This window comes from Diorhabda sublineata, chromosome 9, assembly GCF_026230105.1.
Source record: "Diorhabda sublineata isolate icDioSubl1.1 chromosome 9, icDioSubl1.1, whole genome shotgun sequence".
Classification (NCBI taxonomy): Eukaryota; Metazoa; Arthropoda; class Insecta; order Coleoptera; family Chrysomelidae; genus Diorhabda; species Diorhabda sublineata.
This window is the reverse complement of record NC_079482.1, coordinates 16,411,684-16,438,362: the sequence shown is the minus strand read 5'-3', so window position 1 is coordinate 16,438,362 and position 26,679 is coordinate 16,411,684. Positions and strand designations below refer to the sequence as shown.

Below are 26,679 nucleotides of genomic sequence, written 5' to 3'. Positions count from 1 at the left end.
TGTATTGATCTCAATCGAGAATATTTTGAAATACAATAAAGCCATATCCAATTATAAATATTTGTTTTCATTTGCCTATCTCAAAACTCAAGTAGCATCCCTCGTATGGTATAATATAAATATTTAAATATAAATAAATACAGTACGATCGAATTGATAGGTATATCATGAAATAAGTACAATAGTTCAGTAAGCAAAATCAGCTACTTACTTGTATTGACATCAATCAATCATCTCTACAACTTTTTTGATTAATTTTTCTTATATCCTGATCATTGATTGAATATTCAACATCAATGTCCACATTGATATAGTGAAATATTGGAATTTCATATATTTATGCTAGTTCTCGATCATGCCCCAATTTTGAGTGTTTTTTGAGCGGTCTAGGTCAGGTTAGTTAACACTGATATTCGCTTACTACATTTATTTACTAAACTGTCTAAGACAGAATTTAAAGAATTTACTTGAAGCACTGAGAGTTATAAAAGATTTAAATAAGTAATTCGATGTTAAAGTCTATTGGCAAAAGAGTGAAGAATAGAAAACCCTTCGCGTCTGTAAAACAAAAGCAATGGAAGAGGAGAAGCACATATTTTTGAAAATTAATTGTTTTAAGAGGGTTTGCTAAATGTCATCACCACACTGATATTGAGTACTTTTTGCTTTTCTTTTCCATACATACCTATATTTATCAAAAACGTCTGATTTAAGAACATTCACCATTTTATTGTTGTTCCTCTGATAACCATGCTTACAGTTTACAGGGCATATTATCTATCTGGTATCAAATAATTTTTTCCTACAGAAAAAGATCAGGAAGAATCAACGGCAACTTTAGTTAACTGATTTAAAAATGACAGCAACGTAGTACAAAATACACAATCAGAATTTCTAGAGTAAAATTTTAATTGATTTATTTACAAAATAGTAAAAGTATTAAATCTATACAGTTGCAAAAACACAGGATAAAAATAAACAATTAAATTCGATCACATCATTCAAAAAAAAATTATAAGAGCAGAAAGAAATATATACTTTTAATGAACTTGAAGTGGCATCTGATTCTTGAAATAGATCACGAGTTTATTGATCGTTTTGTATTGAAGGTTATTGACATCTCTATCAATTCGATCGTAAAATTATCACACAATTATCAGTTACCTGCATTTTTCTGAACCAATATACAAGTAAAAAATATCGATAGCCGTAGAAACATTCTCTCTTTCGCAAGAAGTTGATAAATCTCCTTAATGAACGATCATATCCTGTAGAGTTTTTGTGCTGCAGTAACTGAAAAGAAAATAAATTGTATACTAAAAATTGCGAATGATAATAGTTAAAAAAATGATACTTGTAAAATTTCATTATTCCAAAATTCTATTATGCAAAATAATTTCTAAAAAATTGAAATTATGCTATACATATTGACAAAATAACAAAATAACAAGAATTTGCATTTTTATATTTTCCAATGTTCTTTATCCTGTCTGTGAAGCAATGTCACTAGTATAATTCTAAATATAATATCAAAGAATTATTGTCGAACAAACGCTATGCATTGTTATCAGCGCAATTCTACAAAACTTTTGGTCATTTTTGACACATTTACTTGGTAACTATAACATCCTGGTGGATGGAAATCTACAATTTTCAGTATTCTATTCATAATAAAATAAACTCATGAAAATAGAAGTTGTGGAAATAGTACTTCTGGACCAAAATCAGAACATTTTGCTGACACCTTCGACAGCAGGAATTAATACCAACAAATGTACAACTGTGCGGTTAATATTCATAATTTTAGATAAATAGTTCGTGCTAGGTTGTATAAATATTAATCCCATCGCTTTCATTCACAGTCTACGCTCTCAAGTTCAACTACATGGTTTTATAGTCATTCCGTGATCGATATCATTCTTCCAAGAGTAATGAATTTGATTTTTTTTTCTACCACTATTTCTTTGACTTGTTTTTGAGTTTTCACATACCATTAATAAATTGAACGCTGTATTGTGAACAGAATAAGACTCTAAATGCACAAAGTTGTGAAAAAACACATAATATATTATAATTTATGTTTTTGGAAATACAACGTGATGTAACATTGATTCCTTTGACCAAAATACAGGAAAAGATTGCATAATCAGATGGTATCAGCCAGAGTACAGTAAAATATATTATCAACTTAACGTAGTAAGAAAACTTTATTGCTTCTCGTATATTGAAGCTTTCTTATTTACAATTGTTAACTTATATTTGAACGTTCTTCACTTTATAAAATTATTGGTATATATCAAACAGTATCTTCATTACGAATAAAGAAATTTAATATCGAAAAATAAATATATAAATGTATTCATCTATACCTATGCCTCAATCAAAGTGGTATTAGATAAGGTATAAGTACCGTGGACAATCCTCATTTTTGAAAATTCTGACAGCCGGAAATGAATTATGTTCTCAAGATTCCTGAGATTAGGATCAGATCCATACTTTTCCTTTTTTCCGTCCTCGGTGAATATTTCAATTTTAGAAACCCATACCCATAATTTGGAACAAATACTCAGTTGCCAATTATACTCTGAAATTCAACTCGGTTTTAGAGTTTAGATAGTTAAAATTATCAGTACCTTCTCTGTATAATCATACTCCTCGCATTACATCCTCTATAGCTAAGTGCACAAGCTCTTCATCTGCTGGTTGAAAGCGAAATTTTTCATTTTTATTAAGCGGGTCAAATAAATTCAATATTAACTTGTATGAAATGTAAAAAATACGAAAAGAAATAGGTCTTCAACAAATTGGCAATAGACTTTACTACCAGTTGGAGTATACGCGTACGATAGTTGATCTTATCAATATTGTACCCAATATTTATATTTACAAATTATCAAATCAGAATTATGATTTTTTTCTAGATCAGAAGTGAGAAATTTTGAGAAAATTTAATAAATAATTATTGCCTCAAATCTATACAATCTCCTCTAAAGACTATATGAATATTTGGTAATTATCTAGAAATCATCCTCCACCTCCTATCGGCTTGGGGTTGTGGAAGGTGTTAGAGAGAGGTAATTACAATATATGGAAGTTTGAATCAGCTGTCGGTCATTGTCTTTGGGTTAGGTTAGGTTAGGTTACGGTAGGGTAGGGTAGATTAGGTTAGGTGAGGTTCTTCTCAAGAACACTTGATCCCTTTTTACCCTATCTTACCATAAATCAATAGTTATTGAATTTTCATTTTTCCCATATGTATTTTTCTATGGTAAAATAATAATTACTTATGGTTACGTCAATTAACAATTATAATTGTTCATAATTCCACTGAATTAATCTCATATATGTTTCACATATTATTTTCACTATTTAGCTGTATTTTCTGTTAATATATTTTCAAATAAAATTTATAATTTGTAAACCCACGTAATTCCGAAAATGTCAAATTTTAATTTTTTAACCCTCTCAATTTTTTTAACAAGAGGTGAGCGACGGCTGCAATAATTTTTTTGTGTTCAGTACACTTTTCTTCATTACCCCTCACAACCCCAAGTCGCTAGGGAGTAGGGAAGATTTTTAGATAATTACGAAATATTTTATTCACTTATACACACAACCTTCATGTCACTATAACTCTGGAAACGCATAAAGACATTTTTCCATGTATACGAACTGCTTTTACATATTTTTTCTCATATCTCCATAATTTAATTTGACCTCGGCGTTTATTTATCTCTAGTTGTCCAAGCAGGTGTTACAAATCTCGGTAATAAACATGTCTAATTCTACCAGTTTTTCCAATACTTTCAACTGATATTCGTATATATTATACACTAGACAATACATCGTATACAGATACGAGTATCGTCTTATTACATGGAATTCGCTTAACAATACGTCTCATTGCATTTTAATTTAAAACGTCTTTACCTAGGGTACATTGAATAAAATATTGTTACTTGTAGATAATGAAGGCTCCACCCAGTCCCTACGGACACAAATGAACCATACGTATTCTGAATGATACTGGTTGTTGAGTCGTAATGGACGAGTAAAATAATGAACTGATAATAAATCAACTTGTGATGAACTGGAACAAAAACAATTTATTGTTTTGAATATGTTTCTTGTTCGAGATAATATGGCATATTCTATTTTCGGAATATTTCACTTACTTTTAAAGCGTTTATGCACTTCATAGATTGAGTAAATATAAAGAAAATGGGTTATTGGAAATTTATTTATACAGGGTGTCTACTTAAGTTGGAACCATACGGAAAACTTTTTGTTAGTGTTTTACAATTCAGAAAAATGTTATAAAGTAAAGTTGTTTTGAATTAAAAGTTATATTCAAATATGCAATTAAAGCCATTTATTATTAAAATTGAGGTTTTGGGATTATTAACTAATATTGTTGATGTGTATAACATTACAATAAAAATAGCTGAAATACTAAATCAAGAAGAAAAAATAGAACTTGTGTTAATTGTTGGAGACAATTACAAAACACATAGAGGGGCTGCAAATATTTTTAATAATAGACATCCGTATAGAAATATTAGGCATTCAACAGTTTTACAAAAATTTTAAATAAATTTAAGGCTAGTGGAAATATATAAAATAAATTTAAGAATAAACGCCGAAAACAGGTTGCGAATGAAGACACTGAATCTAAAGTGATGCTTTCCGTCGTAGAAGACCCAAAAATGTCATGAAGATAAAGTGCGTCTGCAATTCAAACTACTTCAGTAAGTAAAGATACAGTGGCAAATATTTTGAAAGGTAATAAATATCATGCATACAAACCGCAATTTATATACACGTTACTACCAAGGGATTGCAATATTCGTTTTGAATTCTGCGCTCTGATCCAAGGAAAGTTGGACGAAGACCCGTTTATTACAAGAACAATAATATTTTCGGATGAGGCAATATTTTCTTCAAACGGAACTTTGTAATAAATACTCGGATCTAATATTCTTTTAAGACGGACGTATGATGTGGTGTGTAGAAAAATAAATTAGTGGACATTTTTTTTCGACATTCCTTAAATGCCGCACCATACTTACAATTATTAGAAAATCAAGCATTTGATTTTTTGCACGACCTTCCGTTACAAGAACGTATGACAATTTGGTTCCAACAAGATAATACTTTCATCTATAGTACATTAAATGTTAGAGTACTCCTTGAAAATATGTTTAATGACAAGGTGATTCACAGGTATTCAGATATTTTTTGGCCTCCTAGGTCTGCTGATTTGACTCCCCTTGTTTTTTTATGGGGTTATTTGAAACAAAAGGTTTATCAGCGAGGACCATTTGATGATATAGACCCTTTGGAGAGGATTATTTCTGAAGCATGTCAAAAAATTACTTCAAAATGATAGGGAAAGTAATACAAGAGTTTGACAAAAGAACAATTAAATGTTTACAAAGAGAAGCTGGATATGTCGAAGCTGTGAAATATACTATGTATGTATTTTTAAATTTCTACAATAAATAATCATTATACATTAATTTCGTATGTAAATTGCAACGTTGTTTAAAAACAGTGATAAATAGATAGGTTATCATATTTTTAACAGGTAAATTGTATTCAGCCAGAATAATTAATACGGAATGATTAGTAAATAATCCCAAAACCTCAATTTTCATAATGAATGGCTGTAGTTGCATATTTTAATATAACTTTCAATTCAAAACAACTTTACATTATAACATTTTTCTGAATTGTGAAAAATAAAGATACTTTACTCTTGCACAAAATTCAAATTTTTTGACAAACCTCGTATACTGTTTTAAAAAATTGATATCTGATGGTTGTATTTTAACTTATGGACTATGCATAACTTTTTATGAAGAATAACTTTTTTTCATAAAACCACTAATAAAAAAGTTTACCATATGGTTTCAATTTAAGTAGACACACTGTATACACATACATAGTATTAAAAAATGGGTCGACCCATTTTTCTAAATATTTTTGTAAGCATGGAGAATAGTTCAGTCATCGATGATGTGGAGAAAGAAAGGGAAATCGGAAATAATAACAAGCAACATGAGCCCAATTTGAATAGTACCAAACAATAACACAGAAATTTAAGAGGAGGAAAAAACATTGGAAATGCAAGCAAGGCGACAGTAACCATAAAAGCGATGTTAAATTTCAAAATATAAAGATCAGTGGAAACTAGAATTTTTAGTCAACCCAACTGGACTCTACTACTCTGATTCACTGATATGGAAAGGGGTCTAAAAAAGTTTGGAAAAGAAGAATGAAAGGGTAGGCAAGAGATAGGATTAAATGGCTACATCTAGTAAAAAATATTGAGCAAATAATATAAAGAAACTTTGAAGCCATAGGCAGAAGCGGCTTTTTACGCTATTATATTATTTTGGGTCTTGCTTCCACATCTATATATACCATAGCCCGAGATAGCTGGCGTCTTTCTGGAAACCTAATAAGATCTTTTTTATTTTTTAAATTTTGTAACAAAATGAAATAAGCCGATTCTTTACCTGTTTAAATATAATTGCAGCGCTGCTTCGACATTTTCGTTAGAAAAGTTTAAATATTTTATTACATCCTACTTTTAAAAATTTTGAATTACCCTATTTCCACCGTCAGCGCCACCATTATTGATTTGTATTGACTGTTTGTGATTTAGTTTCCATGTGTGCAATAAAAAAACATTTTTATGATAACTATTATTAAAAAACAAACACGAATATGGACTTGTCTAATTTTTGAGGTTGAAATTTAATAAAAAATTATATTTTAAAAATGTTTTCTCCCCAATCTTAAAAACAGTGCTCTAAAAAAATTTTTAAACACTACCTAAAAATATCAATTCTGAGTTTTAATTTTTTTTTAATATCTTATGGAAAACCTGAGAAATAATCCAATAATCCAAAAGTGAACATTTTTGATTTTGCTCTGTATTTCTATTATATCAACTACAAATGTAGTTGATATATTTCTGTTTATGGCTTTCAAAAGTTTACAAAACAGTAATACAGAACATTCAAGGGTATGCTTTTTCAGAGCTGTAATAATAAGATTTGCCAGACCGGATACTGAAACATCGACCATTGGAATGTACTCAAGGAACATCTCTTTGAGTCTATGGTGTTTATTATTTGTAAAATCAACATATCGAATACATAACGAGACATTCTACACGTCCGATGTCGGTAGTTTCGTTAGCCAGAAGCGCAAATAGTTTGGCTTTTTTTACTTCTTCAATTATTTTATATTAAATTAATTCACCTCAATAGTCAATTATTTGGTTTTAGATCTGAGGGCATTATCTCTATCTCCAGACTCATCCTCAAACCGCAACAGGGCTCTAAAATTACCATCAATCTTCAGTGGTTGTTCAGGTTCTGGTGTAATTTGTATGCGCCCCGAATTGTTTTTACCTCTCAAAGAGATGCCTTTATTGCTTTTACGATGGGGATTAGTTTCTTTCTATTCTCCTTTTGTTGTCTCTTTCTATCAGAAGACAGCTGTTGAGTGACCCAAAAAGCCTGCGAAGACATTACTTTTAGAAAGTTATCTGCCTGTTCTTAATTTCGCTTGTGGTATCCCGAAGTTCTTCAAATATTTCTAGGGCATTTTTCCATTTACAAAAAGTTTCGATTACCAGCTGTCCGATCCTTTGATGGCCGCCTTTACCTTCATCAAGGGTACGTCCCATTAGTACGCAAACTTTGTAGTATGTTCCACTTTTATATTCCGAATATGAGAACTAGGGTAATGTCTCCATCCATTTCAATTGAAAGCGCAAGTTTTGTGTAAATAGGAAACTTATAATCTCTCGAAAGGTTCCATGACGTTTTTAAAATTTGGACTTTAAAATATTCAATCAATTTTTTTTAATCCCGTAAAAACCAACATTGAACTAAGCTACTTTTGTAAAAGATGAGGTAACAGGCAAGTAAGCCTATTGCAGACTAGATGTAGATTCGGCAGTTGAAGATATCGAACAGGACAGGACACCAGCGACATGGCATCGATTTCGATATTCAGTATTGTGATTGAGTTCGAGGGCCCGCTTGTCATCGCATCGCATCTTATTAGCATGCAAGGTAGCTGAAGCTTCTATAGCTAAATCCAAATTTGTTTCTTTATTAGAAACCCCTTGACTACATTACTTTTTCCAGTAGTCTATGCCTTCAAGTTTGTAACCCTTCCTTTTTATCTCTTTAATTTTTCGACGGTAATGATCTATCCTTAACACTGTCACCGATTAACACTGCACTAAAATTCTTCACTTACACGACACACTCAATTCTCTTCATTATTAGTTCATAACTTTTCACTTTTATTCGCTTTGAGTTCGCATAGAACAATACTGCCATTAGCGCGGTCACGCGCCGATAATATAGCAGCCTAGTAGGCGTCCAGAAACTTCCACAAAGCTCCACTCATTCCGACCGAGGGCGTGGCGAATAATCGAGAAACAGCGCACAGTTTCCATAAAATACAAAATAGTTCAGCTACTCGATTAGAGATGACGTTATTGTGCGCAATGTCCACTAGTTCGGCTGCAACTGCGTATGCATCTCATGAAAAGATAGCGCCAGAAGCTACTTATATATTCAAATGTAATAATTTAACTCTTTACACTCCTCGTATTTTTTCTATATAATATTATAATATTTTGCTTATTTCGGGGGTGAGTGGTTTGAACCTCAGAAACCCTCCCCTTGGCTACGCCCGTGCACCCTATATATCTACACATTTCCTTCTAGATGTTGTTATGATTTCAATATTTTCCTATAAACTGAAGTAGGTATTTCAATTATCCTAACGAGGTTTTGAGTACGTGATAAAATATATTCTTTAATCAACAGCAATATAATTAAAAATAATATAATGAATAAGTTTATCAGTTTTAGAAGTTACTATTCTTTCTATAAACATTTTGATTCATTGAACTAATTTCAATATAAATTTTCATTCTATGATAACATTCGTAAAAAGTGTAAAAAATTTTGATAAATATAATTACTTACTTCATAATAATAACAATATAACGATATCTTTTAAATTAAAAGTCGCCCAACAATTACGCTTCATATATTTTTTTCCTATGTTGAACACATAATATTTCATAAATTGAGAATTCTGCTTAGGGTACTTTTGAATATTTCATATTATTCAACCGCATTTTTTGTTAAATAATATATGGAAGGCTCAGAAGACTTCTACATCCATTTTGGATTTTGTGGTATTATACTTTTAAATTTCTGAAATTGATTTATATCTACATTTGTATAAGCGTTTTTATAATTTATGAACATATGGGAAATATTGTAGAGTGCAATAATAGAGACTGTGAAACAATAAATTTTGGAGAAATATAGTCGAGCTGTACAACCCCAAAATATTCACTGATTAACGTGTTTGATTAATAGTTGATGGAAGAAAAATACCGTGTATTACAAAAAATGTGATTCCCAATATTATCGACACAAAAGGGTAAGATTTTGAAAAGTACAGTTTGTATATGGAATTGCCATCTTATCAGCAGTTTGAGATTGGTTGGAAGACACCAAAATCTGGTAGTAGATAAAACAATATATTTCCTCTCACCAGTAATTCATTCAAAAACTTCAACAATAGATATGAATAGATTATAAAAATCTTGTAATATCAATTTCAGAGCGTATCACCCTTTATATTTCGACTCCTATAGAAGATTGCTTCACGTATTTGCAAAGCCATATCACTCTTATTTATAAGGGGGTAAATTTTTGACAAATAACATCAACTTTGTTATGAGGGTGGAGACAACCACTAAAATTTTGAATATAGTGGGTACTACAAAAATATTCAAAAGAAAGTAGGATTGGTTATAAAAATAGCGTACGATAGGAAGGGAGTAAGTTGATGGATATTTGAAACAAGAACACGAAATTTGAAGTCAAACTTCATGAACCTTAATTATTGTTGAGAAATAATGTCAAGCCATAGTATGTTATAACTTGATCCAAGGGCAGCTAATTGAGAATCAATTTGAGCTATGGTTGACTAAAGATTGCAATTACAATTATTTTGGGCTTCTTAGGAGTCATACTAAATCAGCGGACAATTTGACACACGTTGGGTGATTTATAGCAAATCTATGCAACTAGTTTGGAAAGAACTATTGGAATATGGCTAGGGCAAGAGTTTGTTACTATCCTATTTGAGTCCTCAAAATAAATAAACGATACAAAGTACAATGAGAAATAATTTTATTAAAAGGAAATTCCGAATATACTAAAAGCATATCCAGTATACAATTAAACAAACTAATAAAGTATACGAGGTGCGGCTATTAAATAACGAGACTGGTTACGAAAAAGGGTTTTATTATAAAAATTATTCTACATCCCCTTCAATGCACTCCCCTCCCCTAGTCACACATATTTCCATACATTGACGCAAGAGCTTTTGATCAAGAGTCAGATTTTTTGGCACCAACTTCGCACAGACTTTTGTCATTGTAATTCCTCGTGTATTGTGTATTTTTCTAACCGTTTTTTATCGGCATTCACAGTCTGGACAATCATCCGGATGCTCATTCGACGATCTGCACGCACAATTTGGTTGATTTTGATCACTGTTTCCGGAGTTGAAACAGTCCTAGCGCGACTTAGGCATCGGTCATCTTCAGTGCTATCTCGGCACGTACTAAAGCGCTTACACCATTCAAAAACCCGCGCACGAGATAGATAATTGTCCCGTATGCAACAATTTATAGCACTCGGCCGGAGTTTTTTCAATTTAACGAGAAATTTGAGATTGATACGTTGCATCCGGTTTTCGTCACATGTGGTTTTCGGGACGAGAAAAAACACGTTCATTTCAAACTGCTATTGCACAAATTCTATAACAGTGACGGAAACGTGTTTTAGGACGTGCATGACGTGCATATACACGATATCTATATACCCAACCCACTACTCGTTTTCTATCCCACCCGTCTCGTTATTTAATAGCCAGACCTCGTATGATAATAGCAAATCTTAATAGGAAATTGGGAAAAAAGATTGTGGATAATGCCATTCACGTTGATTTGCGTAATCTGGAAATGGAGATCACTAATAGAACAATATTCATAGCATCTTTATGTCTATATAAGAGTAGTGTAGGAGATTCCGAGTAACATTGATAAATCAAATAAATAAAATACCTTAACCCCTTTCGTCCCTAATGGTACAAAGCTGTACCAGCAATTTTATGAAACACCTAGGACACCTATTTTAAGTTCTAACTATATGAGATTTTTACCAAGCCGCACTTTTGAGTTGCACTTTTGAATTGCACTTTAAGGTAAATATTAAAAATTGCAGCGTTGCAACGCGTTGCTGCGCCACTGCTCATCTAATTACGGGCAAGTCACTCATATCGATGATTTCTGTTTGTATGTGAAATTAGAATAGATTTTTTAATCTCATATTACATGTAAAAGCTTCCCGAATTTTGATATGTATGCAATTATTTTGTTCATTGTTATGTGGTACACATGTGTTTTTTGATGTTACATATGTGTACCAGCAAGTTTCACTGGATTGTTTTTTTTTAGATCTATCTAAAAGTATTCTGCACAATACAACGAATTCTATTTTGATTTAAGTATCAAAATGTCGGAGAAGAGCCGTTTTCTTCGAGATCTAGCTATAATATAATTATGAGCCTATTGACGCTGAATTCAGTGGTACATCCAACTCCTCAGATTGTCTCGACCAGTCATCCCTATCATTGCAAGAGTCTTCCGATTAAAATTTCAGGCTTTTGAGTTGAGAGGGCGAATAAAATTAATATGGAGTGATCTACCAGACACATAGATGTAGAGAAAGCGGTTTATGGAAGAAAATGAACAGATCTGTACAAAAGTACATACACGATACGATAATATTAGAAAGTATGAGAGCATAATTAGGAAAATTGAGTACAAAAAAAAAACAATGTTAACATAATAATTGAGGGTAACAAAAACTGTTACAAAGCTGGATGGATTTGTAGAGAAAAAAGTGGTGAATGGAATTATAAAGGCTCAACTAATTCAGAATTGCAATGGAATGATAAAGACAAAACGATATGGGCCTAGATATAGTTTTAATAGAAATACTAGGAAATAAATGATAAGACAGTAAAGGCTTTCAATGAATAGTGAATATTTATTTAGTTAGTGAATTTGGTACAATTGTGTTGAAAATATATTGATAGGAATGCTATGTGAAACATAATGAATTAATATCAAAATTAAGAGCTGATAAAATAAATCGAAGAGGTTGTAATCTGTCTCTTATGCTGTTCAACGTATATAGTGACAAAACGAAGGGAATTATACCTTAGAGAAATTACCACAGTGATGATATTGGAATGAAAATGAATTCCAAAAGATCCACAATAAATTTCAGAAAACAGTCACACTACAGGTTATTCTTATTTTCTGTATAGACCACAGGAAGACATAACAAACATATTTGGGAAATTTTTTATACTTCGGCTATATAATAGAAAGAGGTCACTACAAATATCCGAAACTAAAGAAATAAATAACAAGGCTATAGATAGAGAATTATAAAATAGTTTGTTTCGTGATTAGCTTCTAATAATGGAGCTATAACTAGGTTGATTTGGACCTCCACTAAGAACAAAGAAAATCTCTAGGAGAAGAAGTTGATTGGAAATTTATTGTCTATCAAATGGGAACAGACAAAACAGAATTTGAGATAAAGAGAAACTAACCTCAAGTTGAAACATGAGCTATTTGCAAATTCGGGAGAGTAGTGGAATGAAATATCGACTGAACTAGTTGAATTTAGTTTAGAAGCTGAATATTTGAGATCAACAATGATAATTTTGTGGGATAATTTCGAAATATAAGATCAGAGTTCTAAATAGTTATGAAAGCAAAAAGTTATAGTGACTTAGATACAAAGAATGTTGAGATCGTAACTATTAGATTCACACGTCTCTCTAAGACACTTCTTTGAAATAATCTCCTCTACAGCAAGTTTGTCTCTCAATTGGTATTTACAATCTATTCACATTTTCAAATGTCTGGTATTTCGAATTAGGTCCAATGTGTTGGAGCGTTCAGCAAGCATTTACGCAAAATGTACCACTAATTATCTCATCACTCCTGATGGAAACCATTACGTTAATTATATAGTTAAGTGATTCATAAGTCCCTTATTTTTTGTCTTACGTTAATGTGACTGAAGAATCACACATTTCGCTTGTCTTCCGAACATTTCTAGTTAGTATTGTTTACGTTAATATTTATTGCTTGAGGCAAGTTGTACACTGACCACTCCTAATAGGAACCAATCTCATATTTAAGTGATTCCAAACGTACTTTAACGGTCATAAATATCCATTTCTATGATTAGTTATAGCTATTTTTTGCACTAGTATTTAGGATTTAAGACTACTTGTACACGGATACTGGGTTCTTAATAGTTTGACATTCGTCAAGTACAATAGAATTATTGGAACCAACTTTAATTAAATATTTTTTTTCTGCTTAATGATTAGTTTTTATAAAGTTGTTAATTGAGTTATTCAACTCACGTAGTAACAAGAGCGCAAACATCTGCCCGGTTGATTGTTCCTCGACTAAACGTATTGTCTAGAGCTCTACATAGAGTCGAAAGCAGGTATTGTGCTCTCACATATGTCGTCTAGAATTTGATCATGCGTGATTTAACTTGAGGAATTCCTTGGAATACTACTATTTGAATTAAAAAAGAAAACACACACACGCAAGAAAATCATTTATGGTAAATCGTACCAAATGAAACTAATATAATTTGAGGAAAGAAACAAATTAATGATAAAGATAACATTACTTGCCGAATCACTTTTCCTTTTTTTTATTTTCCTTTATTAGAAGCTGGGCAACTAGATACTGTCTATTCTGACAGAATTTATTTTATCTTTTATATAAGGCTGCACACGAAAGGCCTATCCATGGCGTTTTCGAACAAAAATTATCGAGAAAAATGTCTCAATTGTTCCGAGTTGTAGCATATTTCAGTTTCAATAAATATTTTTCGCTCATTTCTTCAGAGGAACCAAGTTCTCATTGTGATTAAATAGATTAATAAATTGTTTGAATTCATCTTCAATAGATACTGTTGATACTATATTTTACTTATATCCAATTTAAAACTATTAGATGCATTTAGAGAAAAATTCATGCAAGACTTCAAGACATTGTATACCACTCTTCCGTTGTGCCATTTTGAGAAATAGTGACAGAACTCCAGCTTGTTTCTTATACAGTTGCCTAATTTTCCATTTTCACACGGTCTTAAACCATCAGCGTCGTATAATATAACAGTCAACATCTTTACATTTTTTTTTTTCCGGGTATAATACAAAATAAGTTAGTAAAAGTTCTTGAACAACTACTGTAGTATTATTTCTCTACTATGCAAACTTAACAAATGCGACAAAATTGTAAATTTGCCATGACTAAGAACAATATCTTTGAAAATAGGAACACATACAAAAAAATTATAGGTTTTATGACTTTCTCTTCTGCTTTGGCATCATTAGAAACAATTAACTGCTCCTTGATGTCTGCAAAATGAGCTTATCAATAAGTATATTGAAATTTTATTGTATTTGTATCTTTATTTAGTTATTTTTGTGTTTGTTTTTTAGTTTTTTCAAGGTTTTGTCTATAAATTGTAACAATTTTTTGACAATAAAGAATTTCTCTCTTTCTATCTCATCCTTTCTGTCACATAACCATCTATATTGGCATCTAGTTCGAGCAGGTCACGTATAATATGAGGGTAATATGTACTTACCCTATCCAGACAAGAGAAAGAATTCCTTTTTAGTGGAATTACTTAATAGGATCCTTTTAAAAACTGTCAAAACATGTTTTCTGTAGATGTACACAAATGAAAGCCGTATTTATGTGAAGGGTATCTTAAATTACGACGAGCTGAAAGGAACTATCCAATAAATTAATTTAGTTATTTACTCTTAGTTAATACCTCTTCATCTACAAACTGAACATTGCGTGTAAAACTCTCGACAGGTTTAAGGTAGTTAGAAAGAAAGCGATGAGGGACTTATGTATTGATAAGTATATTTGGATTAGTATATCGTGAAGTTTTGGGTAAAATATGACAGCGGAGGAAACGATGGTGTTATAAGAAATTTTATTTTTGGATCTTTAAGATAGGAAATCTGTTAGTTTCGAGTGAGATGTGAAATTTTATATCAGTAGTTTGAATATGTGTGGATATTAGGTATCACGAAACCTATATAAAAATTGTAAATAGAATTGAAAACAATTGTGAAAACACGAACGAAATTTCGTAATAAAATTGTAATATATGAGAAACTAGATAAGTAATTTAAATAATAAATTTTCAATGTTGAAGCTCAATTTTGGCTGAAGCTAGAGGTATTTTGTTAAACTAATATGCATACGAAACAGCTGTACAAAGTTTATAAAATTGATAAATATCGGAATCAGTCGACTTATACCATTTGCCAAACACTCATACATTTCAGTGATTGATGCTGTCATCTGTGCATACTTTTCACTAAACACTAGAATGACGATTTAATTTGTCATTCTTGTGAATGTTCTTTCACAAGTCATAGTAGTTAAGTGCAGTGGTATAGCGTGGAATAATATAGACGTGGGCAAAGTCGTATAAGTGATGCCAATTTTCTAATAAATTTAACTTAACAAGGTTTGATACGACAACTCACTCTTAGTGAAAAAATATAAATGAGTGATAAGAGAATATTGAAAATCTTATAGATTAGAAAAATGGTTTTTATTTTGTAACTTGAGTGACTTAATTTTTTATAAAAGTAATATTATTCGGCTTTTTGCTTTACTGAAGTCCTTGAATAAGGATTTGTAATTAATTTTTGCTACTAAATCTGCTTTGATTGAGAAATAAACCAGATAATTGGTTCTGCTTCATATTGCTTTTCAAATAGTTTTCGATAATTTTTAACTTAGAAAAACTTCTTTCTGTGGAAAAACATAACTCTAATATCAATGTAAACATTAGAGTAAATATCTTACTTGCGTTTTTAATGGGATTTGGATGATTACGCACTAAAAGTTGCAGTTCTTCGTGAAGCTTATAAGATGTCTTTGCTTTATACATCTTGAAATGATTCAAAAGCTCGATATTTAGTAAAGATTTTAAATTATTTATGTCGTAAACAAATACAAAATTGTTGTAATATTCAGTGAGTGCAGTTAATCTTGTGTTAATGTGTTGTATCTATGCAGTCAAATAAGAGTGGTCTATAGAATTGTATATAGAAGTTATGTATGTAGAATTGAGATTATTACTGTACTCCATCCTACAGCTACGCAAAGAACACAAATTCTCTTTAGCAGCCTAAGCCGACATTAACAGGCGAGTCAGTCGGGAGTAAGACGTAGATGGTAAAGGTTATGCAACTAAGACGACTGCCTAATGAAGACGATCTCCCGCTCATGCTCATTCAACGTACGACATACACGAATATTCTCTTATTCACATTGGCAAATGAGGCACATGAGGCAAATCTTTATTTACATTAATCTCCGGAGTCGGCATAAGGGGTAAGCGTTATCCTTCAACGTAATCATATACTACAATGGATCTGGTGACTTTCTACCAATCTAGCTAAATCTGATAAATTTTTTTTTATTTTTCATTTATTTGATTTTGAAAGGGCTTCTTTGCTCTGTCAAAATGTTCATCTTTAATTTACTTTTTAAGTTGGTTTTGAGACTTCGTCAACCACCCAACTCAGTTTTTGTTTATGTTGCGAAATTTTATTTCAATCACTTCAATAATATTTTGATATAGAATTTCCAGTGATATATTCACTCAGAATTTGACAGACATAATATGAATTTTCTGTACTAAAACATTTACGTACCATTTTCATATTAGAGGCCGTACTTTGAAATGAAAGTTAGTAATTGAATTTTCGCTATAACTCTCTTGAATGTTGACTTGATTTAAACCAGAAATAAAAAGTATTACAGTGAAAATAGTGGCTATTGTTACATTACGATTGGTCTGAAAACTTTGTTTTTACTCACGGACAGATGGACAAACTAATAATTATAAGTTGCAGGTGGCTAGATAAGTCGAAAAGACATTAATCAAATTAGACACAATCTGCTATGGAATATGTGGAACGCAACTAAAAGATGTAGAATAATAGCAACAAAGAATTAGTATAAATTATACAAGATTGCGCATTGAGAAACCGGTGAAAATCAAGAGCAGAGTGTGAAAACTGCTGCAAAATTAGTGCAAGACAAATATTTTGGTGAGTACCAGTAAAATATTAATCTTTCAAAGATATAATATTCAAAAACTGATTTCATATGGGCGCATTCGAACTAGTTTGGTAACTAAGTTTCTTGCATGTTACATTTTTTCAAAGAAGAATTAGTTAACAAAAGCTGTTTCAGAGATACAATTGGATATTTCCTAAAATCGAGTAAAAACTTTGGAGGCACCAGTTGAAAATTTCGGGTGAGATTATTGCAATAACCGATATTGAAAAGGGGAGTTATTACCAACAACTCATTCTGACGGCGAATGGCAAGGATAATAAATTTATGATAATAGTAACTGGTACATGAATTATTTGATTGCCATTAATACAGTTTCATTATGGACAATACAACCTGCAATATAGGTCTCTTATAGATCTTTTGTGATTTGGAATATTTGGAATAAAGCTAAAGCTTATTTTTCAGATGAGATGGATATCATTTCTAGACGCGAAAGGTCAGAACCTGTACTAACAGGACGCATCACTTGATTCAGCTTCACATCAAGAGTATCCACCGATGGTAGACGTGGGGCTTCTCAGGATAATGAAGATTCAACAGACCATTTAAATGAAACTCCAGGTGACCACATATCACCGATAAACAATTAGCTAGCAGAAGCTTTTGTTCGAAAACATATTTTAAATTATGTTGTTTTTGGTTCATTATCTCCATAGAATATGGGAAAGGAACGAATGAACTCTGTAAAACCCAACTTTTCTTCAACATGATGTACAATATGATTTGTGGTGCAGCCTGCATGGAGATTGACTATTACATAATGCCACTACATAATTACTGCTAGGGAATACGGCGTACGAAACCTCTGAAAAACTGGATATATCAGTTTGATGATGGAATATAGGTGGATCGTTTCTTCTGTTTTCTGTCATTAATTTGGGTTTTCAACTCTTTCACTGGACTGGATATATGACTTAAATTATTTTTCAAATTTCGCAAATCTTATTTTATCTCCTCGGATAAAGATTTGTAGATAGGATTTTTTTTTATTTCTACGCAATCATCGAAAAACATTGAAGATAAATTGAAAAGATTGTGTTTCATATCCCGTACCAATTTAAGCAACAAATCTAGCTTAAAGACAGTAAACTTGTTGGCTATTTTGTTGATATCACCTATCTTCTTTGCAATAAAATTCCATTTAAATTCGTTTTCTAATAACATATCGTATAGCTCAGTAATAGTTGGTACGCTATTGGTTAACTGATTTATACGACCTGCTAGCGATTAGATTAGATTAGAAGATTTCTTCAGAATCTGAATCTGAATCTGAAAAAACCCAAGTTGTTAAACTTCTGGGAAAGTAGAGTTTTTGTAGTAGCTTCGTTAGGTCCTGTACATTCACCGCTGCATCGAAGTTTATTAAATTTATCGTTTTTTAAAAATTGCTTAAAGCAATTGCCACATTTGTACCCAGTCATATCCAGATTAAGGTCACTGCCAATATTTAATAAGAACGCGCTGCTAGTTAACAATAACGAAAATGAAAAATATCAAAACAAACCACAAACACACGTATTAAGTAGTTGAATGGTCGGATCGCGAAAAGGAAACAAAACAGACATAACCGAACAGTACGACAGTCAAACGAAACAACATAATCGTAAGATTGTAGTGAGTCAGTGTTAGTGGACACACCATCAAGCTATAATGACAACAATCTTTAATACCTGGCGTACTGTTAACATTTTTTACAATTTCACAATTTATATTGATTATGATTAGGCATTAATCATGTTCAACAAGCTGAGTATAATGAATTAAATATAGCAAACAATCAAATTATGGGGTAAATTCAATATTATTAAATCTTTGCACTTACTCAGTCGAATATAAAGTTTTTCACCTCATAAAATGTAACTAAATTTATCTGTCTCAAGTTTTTATTTTGTGAATTGCTGATAAAACAAACTTGGTTTCGTCATGAACAATAAAACAATTACTATTGATGATAATCGGAGTTCACAAAAACAAATTAAAGTAATAAGCATTCATACTTATAACTCTCAAATAATTTAGTCCTGGCACATTGTACTCTAACTATCTCACGACAAATACTTGGAATTTTAGTGTAGAAATAATGAATATTGAAATATGAGTAGAAAATTTCACAGCTTTCTTTTACTAGCCACTGGGAATTAAAAAGTACTTGACATAGCTCAGCTAGTTATTTATTCCGTCGCTTTTTTACGACCTAATAAAAATATTACAAAATGTGGATTCCAACTTTTAAAAAGTGAGAAACTTTGTTGAAAAAATAAAGCCCTTGTTTATTATTTTAAGAATACAAAGGGTCGCTTATAAGCAGATGGCATAAATTAATTTGAAAATGACTATAAAATAAAAACGAAATTGAAACTAGTTTGTTTTTACTATAAAAATTACGTTGCTGCATACAAAGAGCCTTTTGTCAATTATGATACTGTTAAATGTTACACATATACACTAAAATAAAAATATCCAGTTTCCCCCTTTCTATCTCTTAAGATTTTATGTGAAAAAATATTTCAAGCAATAAGAAACTTAGTTTTTACGAAAATTTAGTTCTTAAGGCCGGTTGACATGATGCAAGACAACGTGCAAGAAATTGCATACAATTTATTACCAATATATTGCGGTTTAAAAATGAAAATAACAAAACTATAGATAAAGTAAACAAGAAGAATGTAGTCAGTGCATCACTAGCATTAATTATAACTTCTCTTACCCAATTAGGCATAGTTTTCTACGAATATCTCCCATTATGTATTGGATAACTTGAAAATCAATTTTTCTTGTCGCTAAGTCCAAACTATTATATAGTCTCCAACATGATGTTAGCGTATAAAGTCAACTAATTTACTGAAGCAGTTTCAGAATCTACAGCTCACTCCCTTACTGGACCTATATAAGGCCTGGATATATCTCTTGTCGAAATCGCACTCCGGACCAAAACTCTGTCAGCAAAGTTTGCTTTATCGTTATAATTTACATTGTTAGGGTACTCTGCTATAAAAACCATTGTTTCCTTAGATTTCCGGATTGGCAAGTGTGAAGTATTTTTCATATTCCATAACACTAATTTGCAAAATGTAGCCGTCTCAGTTGTCGACAGCATCTGTGCTAATTGGTTTGAGGTATATTTAGGGCACTTGAATTTTTCTGTAGTTTGATCATCTCTTGCCAATGGACGCGATACGATCTCTTTGAAGTATGGTATTCACACGCTAATTTTCTCACAGAAACTCCGACTCTGTTTCTTTACCAGTCTTTCTGCTTTTTGTCTTTTTGGCGAATCGGGAGGTTCAGAAATCGTCCCATCCAGCTTTAGCATGATGAATGCTTCTACTTGAAATATTTTGGTAATGAAACTAGTTAACTATGTCAGCTTAAGGATTAGTGCAACCACATTATAAATGTTTTTTTTTATTTTCAACTTATAAGATATTTTTATGCAAATGATATAAAAGAAAAGTAACTAATGTACATAGACAAAAGTAACAGCTGTGCAGACAGTCTTAGAAGAATATTAACATCGAAAGAGATAACCATGAAATTTATACAGTTTTCAATGAGGCAACAATCAGGGCGTTTATAAAGACAAAAATATTACAATGACTAGGTCACTTAGAAAGAATGGACGAAGACAGGCTTTTGAAACGAGTTAGAGAGAGAATTATCTAGAGCCGAAGGGAAAAAGCAAGAAACCGAAAGAAGAGAGAAATCACAAGGCTATGGACCTAGGGACCTAGATGGTCTGCATATAAGCCTATATATAAACACTAATGTTGAGAAAATTAACAATTTTTTGTGTACAAAGCCATATTGATATTGTATTATCACAACCTATTTTTAAACTCCTACACTTTGTGCAAAAATTATTGGGACATACATTATTTTTTTTTGTTCAAGTATATATTCATACTAATTTCTAATTTTTAATGTATGTGTTCCAAATGTTCTAAAAACTAATACATTCAAAGATATATTTAACTCTAAGAAAACTAACGGAAACATTTCAGTTATTAATCATATATACAAATGATATATCTTCAAAAAACAAATCATCCTACACATGGTTACATGCTTGTAATTCAAGTGATACCAATTTCTTGTGATGTGATGTCATATAAATCGTTTTTCATTCAGAAACAATAAACAATAAGCAATCATGAACTTAGATAGTTTGGAACAATTGTACATTAAATTGCCGGGAGTTTTGATTTTTTCCTCATAATAACTGACATACGAGACAGCGTTTAATGATAGAAAACAATAGTTTTTATCTGCATCGCCCAAGAAGTTTGACACTTAATCAAAACATTAAATTAAATAGTGCTTTTTAAAGGTGCACGGATATCATTGGTAGGGTTTTATTATTGTCACGTAAAAAGTTTGAACGTAAACTACACAAAATAAAAAAGAATTTACTAAAAAACATGGTAAATCACATTTACAGCTTATTTGAAAATGATAGCACAGTTTTTATGGGCAAGCCTCATATGCAGGATCTTGAATCACAAAAAAAGTAAGTGTATATATATAATATACCCAATTATCTGAATTTTTACTAGATTTCAGTACAACCACTTCAGGGAAGCTCAAATACTACCGTTGCTTGGAATGTTTTAGACCTAACAAAGAAACAAGACATTTTTTCCATAATCATTTTTATTTTTGAACAGTCTACTTTAAGTCTACAATTTCCAGCAATGCAAACTTTTTAAACCTTCCAAATATTAGTTAACTTTTTTCTCCTAAAAATAGGATGCAATAACGCCCTCGTCTGATGAAAATCTTGATCTCTAGAATGAAACTTGTAGGTTGAGATACAGGAAAATGATTTCGGGGTCCAGTTCTGGTGATTACAGTCGTGGTAAACTAATTCGAAATGCATATCGTGACGAACACCGAAATTTGGAGAGGTGAGTTCTCTTGATAAAAAAGCACTTTCTTTTTCTTCAAATGCGGTCGCTTAGTTGCAATTTCTTCCTGCGCCACTTTTTGTTTAAGCTGTTAATATTCGATGAACACAATCCCATGATGATATTGATGATAATTTATTTTGTTATGGTTTTATTATAGTCTACAAATAAATAAGTTCAGTTTTTTATTTATTTTCAGCACCTAACTACCACCTACCCACCAAAATGGCTTAAAGGATGCCAAAATCATTATTTGCACCAGTAGCCTTTATGGGGGACCTGGGTAGAGGAACAAAGTTGTGCTGGTTTTTCCTGGAACGTGCTACCATATATCGGGGAGGATTAGATTATTCGCATGCCGCAAGGAGATTAAGAAGGTTATAAAAGAAAAGTAATTTGGAATTTTCAAAAATGGTAACTTGGAATTCCTTGGTTCAGGCAAATAGCGAAGAAATATTGTTTTATTGAGGAAGGAAGGATGACAATATCTTGAATGAAAGTGTAGTTAAATTATGTGTTTTTAAATGCAACGGAAGGGATGCACATGGAGTGGTTGCTGTTGAATACTCTGTAATATTAAATTTTGATTAAGTACATCCAAGTACTTAGTTTGTCGAAGTAAATGAATATTCATCATATAAAAACAATCAAATTAATTCCCAACAAAATTTCCCAAATATTAGATTAAGAAAACATCATTCTGTTTGTAGTTAAAAACATAAATGGTTTAGAATATATTTTTTTTATTCGTGTTTGTAGATGAGCGCCTCCATCATTCTGTAGAAAACGGCCGTAGAATTTTTCAATATAGAAGCCTGCTTGTTACCATTCACTTCATCTTTTGACTTTCAAATGAAAACACAGTCTGAGTCTAAGTAGGAAATTATTGTGTACTTTGAAATGTATTCCCAGATTTTGTTTTTTTGTCTTCTACTACATTTTCTGTTTACACCGAAACGTAAGCTTTTAAGATTCGGGTAGACGAACTAGCTGTGAACTTGGATCTTCCGATCTAATTCATTTTAGACAATCTTATAGACAAAATAAAAACTCATTAATGTACTAGTAAAATCATAGGATAGTTGCACTGTCTAGGATTGGAAGGCGTTTATTATAGGCTGGTTCCAACCCGTTAAAGAACCGTCCTTGGTATGGTGACGATTTTGCGCAGTAGTATTCCAACAGGACAGCTACCTTTATACGAACGATTCTGTTTTGTGTTCCAACCGACTTTGACATCGTTCGTGAACCGTTTCCGAACGGTCTTTTGGATACTTGGTTGATAGCAAATGCTACCGAAAATGTGTATGGCCGGAGATTGCGCAGAAATGACATTTAAACTTTTCCAAAAATTGTTCCGAGAGCGGTTCATATTAGAAGGTTGGAAAAAAATTTATGTATGCTCAGATGTTTTACACCGATGCGTTAGACGAGGCAATGTTATCTGATTGAAACTCAATATATAGAATTCATTTTAGTAGTACTGAAGAGTAAAGAACAAAATACAAGCAGTAGTTTGTGGAGTGAATTGAAACCATAATTTCTGAAAGTTTGACCATTTTGAGGAAACTATATGAACTCCCTATTTCAATTAATTTTCTAAATTTTCTCTGATTCGTTCTCCTTATTTAATACCACAATTACCATATTTAAATGTTTTTTCAGTGATATTCATTTTAAGGATGTTACTGATTGATAATAACATTATTAATGAAATATTCATACATAAAAGTATAATTTATGTATGTATGAAATTTGCCCTTGTAAAATATCAATTGATTTCTTCAGTATCCGTGAGAGTGCGATTGCTTACGAAAAAAATTACGGTAAACACTGTCTAAATTATACCTTCAAGGGGTGAATTCTCTGAATAATTCATTCCACCGCTAGTTTATATGGAAATTTAATAAGACACAGATATGATACACATTTATCCAGTGATTTTTTCTCATGAAAAATGTATTATTACGCGTATCAATCATTTAGTGCATCAAAATGGCTCTGAAAGTGTGATAAAAGTCAGATTAACTATTTATCCGACCACATTTATCATTTCTTTCTCGTGGGCTATAAGCATACATATCATTTTTTATGATGGCAGACGTACATGTAATGCATCAGAATGTACCTTATAGTCCAGTAGTAAACAGCGCAATTTGAGGAGAATAATTTTCAGAAGAATTAAATTAATTACTCATAATTTAGTGAGGAAGGGTTTTTAATCACTGCTTGAAACAAGGATCTTATAGTCTAAAATACATTCAATTCCAACAGTTCGTGACGGAGGGATCTGAATTATCTAAATTAAGATAAGATATAATTTGAAATATTGGTTGTTGTTTTATAATTGACGAATGAAAAATTTTTATACTTAACAATTTTTTAAATGATTGAAACGAGTTCATCAATAGACTTGTTAAATAGAATTTCTTCTCATTAACTAAAGATTCAGAAATATAATGTAAAAACATATCCAGAAGCAGTCATTTCGGGACACTCTGGAGTAGATGGAAATGAAACAGCTGACAGAGTTGCTAAGATAGAAGCTGGTAAACCTGAACCCTTTTGTAGTAACAGCTATAGAATAATAGAGAATTCACTGATAAAGAAAGTGGATAAGGGTAAAATCAGTTACTGTAACAATCTACAGGAGTTGAGATAGGCAAGATACTCCTGAAAAACAATTAACCAGAAAAGATTTGTTAAATGTATCAACTAATTAAGAGAAATCTACAAATACTTGTAGTATTTCCGCCTCAATTGATAGATTGATAGCCGAAGATGCTAAGTATATCAGAGAGTGGAATGTGATTGTCCACAATATCTCGAGGTGTGAGAGACGGAGGAGCTCCAGAGCATTGCACTTGGGGGCTTATGAAATAGACGTCGATCTATAGTAGCTGGAATCAACCTACATCCTCAACTTTCTAAGAGTGAAATTAATAGATGCGCTGTAAACATTAAGGATCATTACTGCCATTGCAAGTAAAAAGGGACACATTAGATCCTGTGGATCGCAGTGTACATAATACCCTATTCACATACATAAAATGAATTTTAAACTGAAAAGCTGAATCATGCTTCCTACCCCACAATAACCTTCCTATGATATAAAACAATTAGAGGGAGAGGATAGAAAAAATGAGGAAAATAACGAGGTCTATTGGATAGGCCCTTGGAGAAAGACGGTGATATGGAAATGGACGGAAAGCGAAAGAACTAGAGAAAAATATTATGAATCCAACTTTAACAAGAAAATCGAACAGAATATACAAATACAAACATAGGAGACGACTAACGGAAGCACAGCACAGCATTAGACTCAGAAAACAAAAAAGAATTATGGACAAGTATATGGAAAACACCTTCAAAGATGCAGGGAGCATGAAAAGATTGAATTGAAAATGCAACGATGGATTTCCTATCACACCTCATGAAGTCAATTACATTGTTATGGTTGGTAAGGAATGGATTACAACAGTGGATAAATTCTTATGGACTGGGAGATATCGACCATTACACAAACATTCAAATAATGTGATTCAAAGAAATGTGACCTAACCACAGAATTATCAGCCTTTTGAAAACTTTTTCATAAGTGATACATAATATGATTTTATGTCTTTTATAACTGAAGCTTCGTTTCAAAATAGATACAAATTCTGACTTTTCAACCTATTGCGGTCTTTATCAAAATAATGGGTACAGAAAAAAAGCAGACATGTCACTTCATTTTCAAATTGAGTGAATACCAATTTAAAGTTGAAAAGGAAATATTTTTATTCTAAAATTAGAAATAATAATATAATGTAACTAAAGTTACATTATAGCAAAATCTTATGATTATAGTACTAAGCTTTGAGAAATCTTTTAACGAATTTGTTGCCAAAAAAACAAAAGAAGTTCATGTTTTCCAGGGAAGCTACGTCATCTAAAACAACAAGAACCATCCACGTCACAATTATATTTATAATAAAAAATATCTGAATAAGTGATTCCTTTAACAATTATTTGCTTATGCTTAAAATTTATACTTGTAAGTATTTCAAATTTACTTTTTAGTTATGTGCCTGGTATTTGAAAAATGTCACCGTTCTTGGACTACAAAGCCGCCTGATGGTTATCAGGTCTACAAAATTAGGCTTCGCTAGCGGTAAAAGACCTATGAAGTAACAAAAGATTTGAATATTTTTACATTTCGTTTTCTTATTATTCCAGATAGGGCTTGTCCGTTGTAGGTGGAACTAGTAAATAAGACGGTCATGTCCAGGTTTTGCCACTATTTTCTTTAAAACTTGAATTTTAACTGGACATTTTTTTATGTACCTATATAAAGTCTAAAAAAGATTTCCAATTCATAATAATGTTTTGTGAAACACTCATTACGATGAGAGGCAATGGTTTGCAGCGAAAGTTTCT

General features: G+C 31.6%; 1 protein-coding gene across 2 annotated transcripts in view; it reads right to left on the bottom strand.

Moving 5' to 3' along the window:
• The window catches only part of LOC130448703 (uncharacterized), a 90,350-nt gene that overhangs the window by 21,387 nt on the left and 42,284 nt on the right, over nt 1–26,679 (bottom strand). The window contains exons 1-2 of one of the 2 annotated variants that reach the window (XM_056786179.1): nt 19,179–19,272; nt 1,165–1,293 (exon numbers count right to left, since the gene is read on the bottom strand). In XM_056786179.1, the coding sequence (XP_056642157.1) occupies nt 1,165–1,219 (55 nt within the window). In that variant the 5' untranslated portion in view covers nt 1,220–1,293; nt 19,179–19,272. Of the gene's footprint in view, nt 1–1,164; nt 1,294–19,178; nt 19,273–26,679 lie in introns of those variants that run through there. The other variant, XM_056786180.1, reaches the window with a different exon arrangement.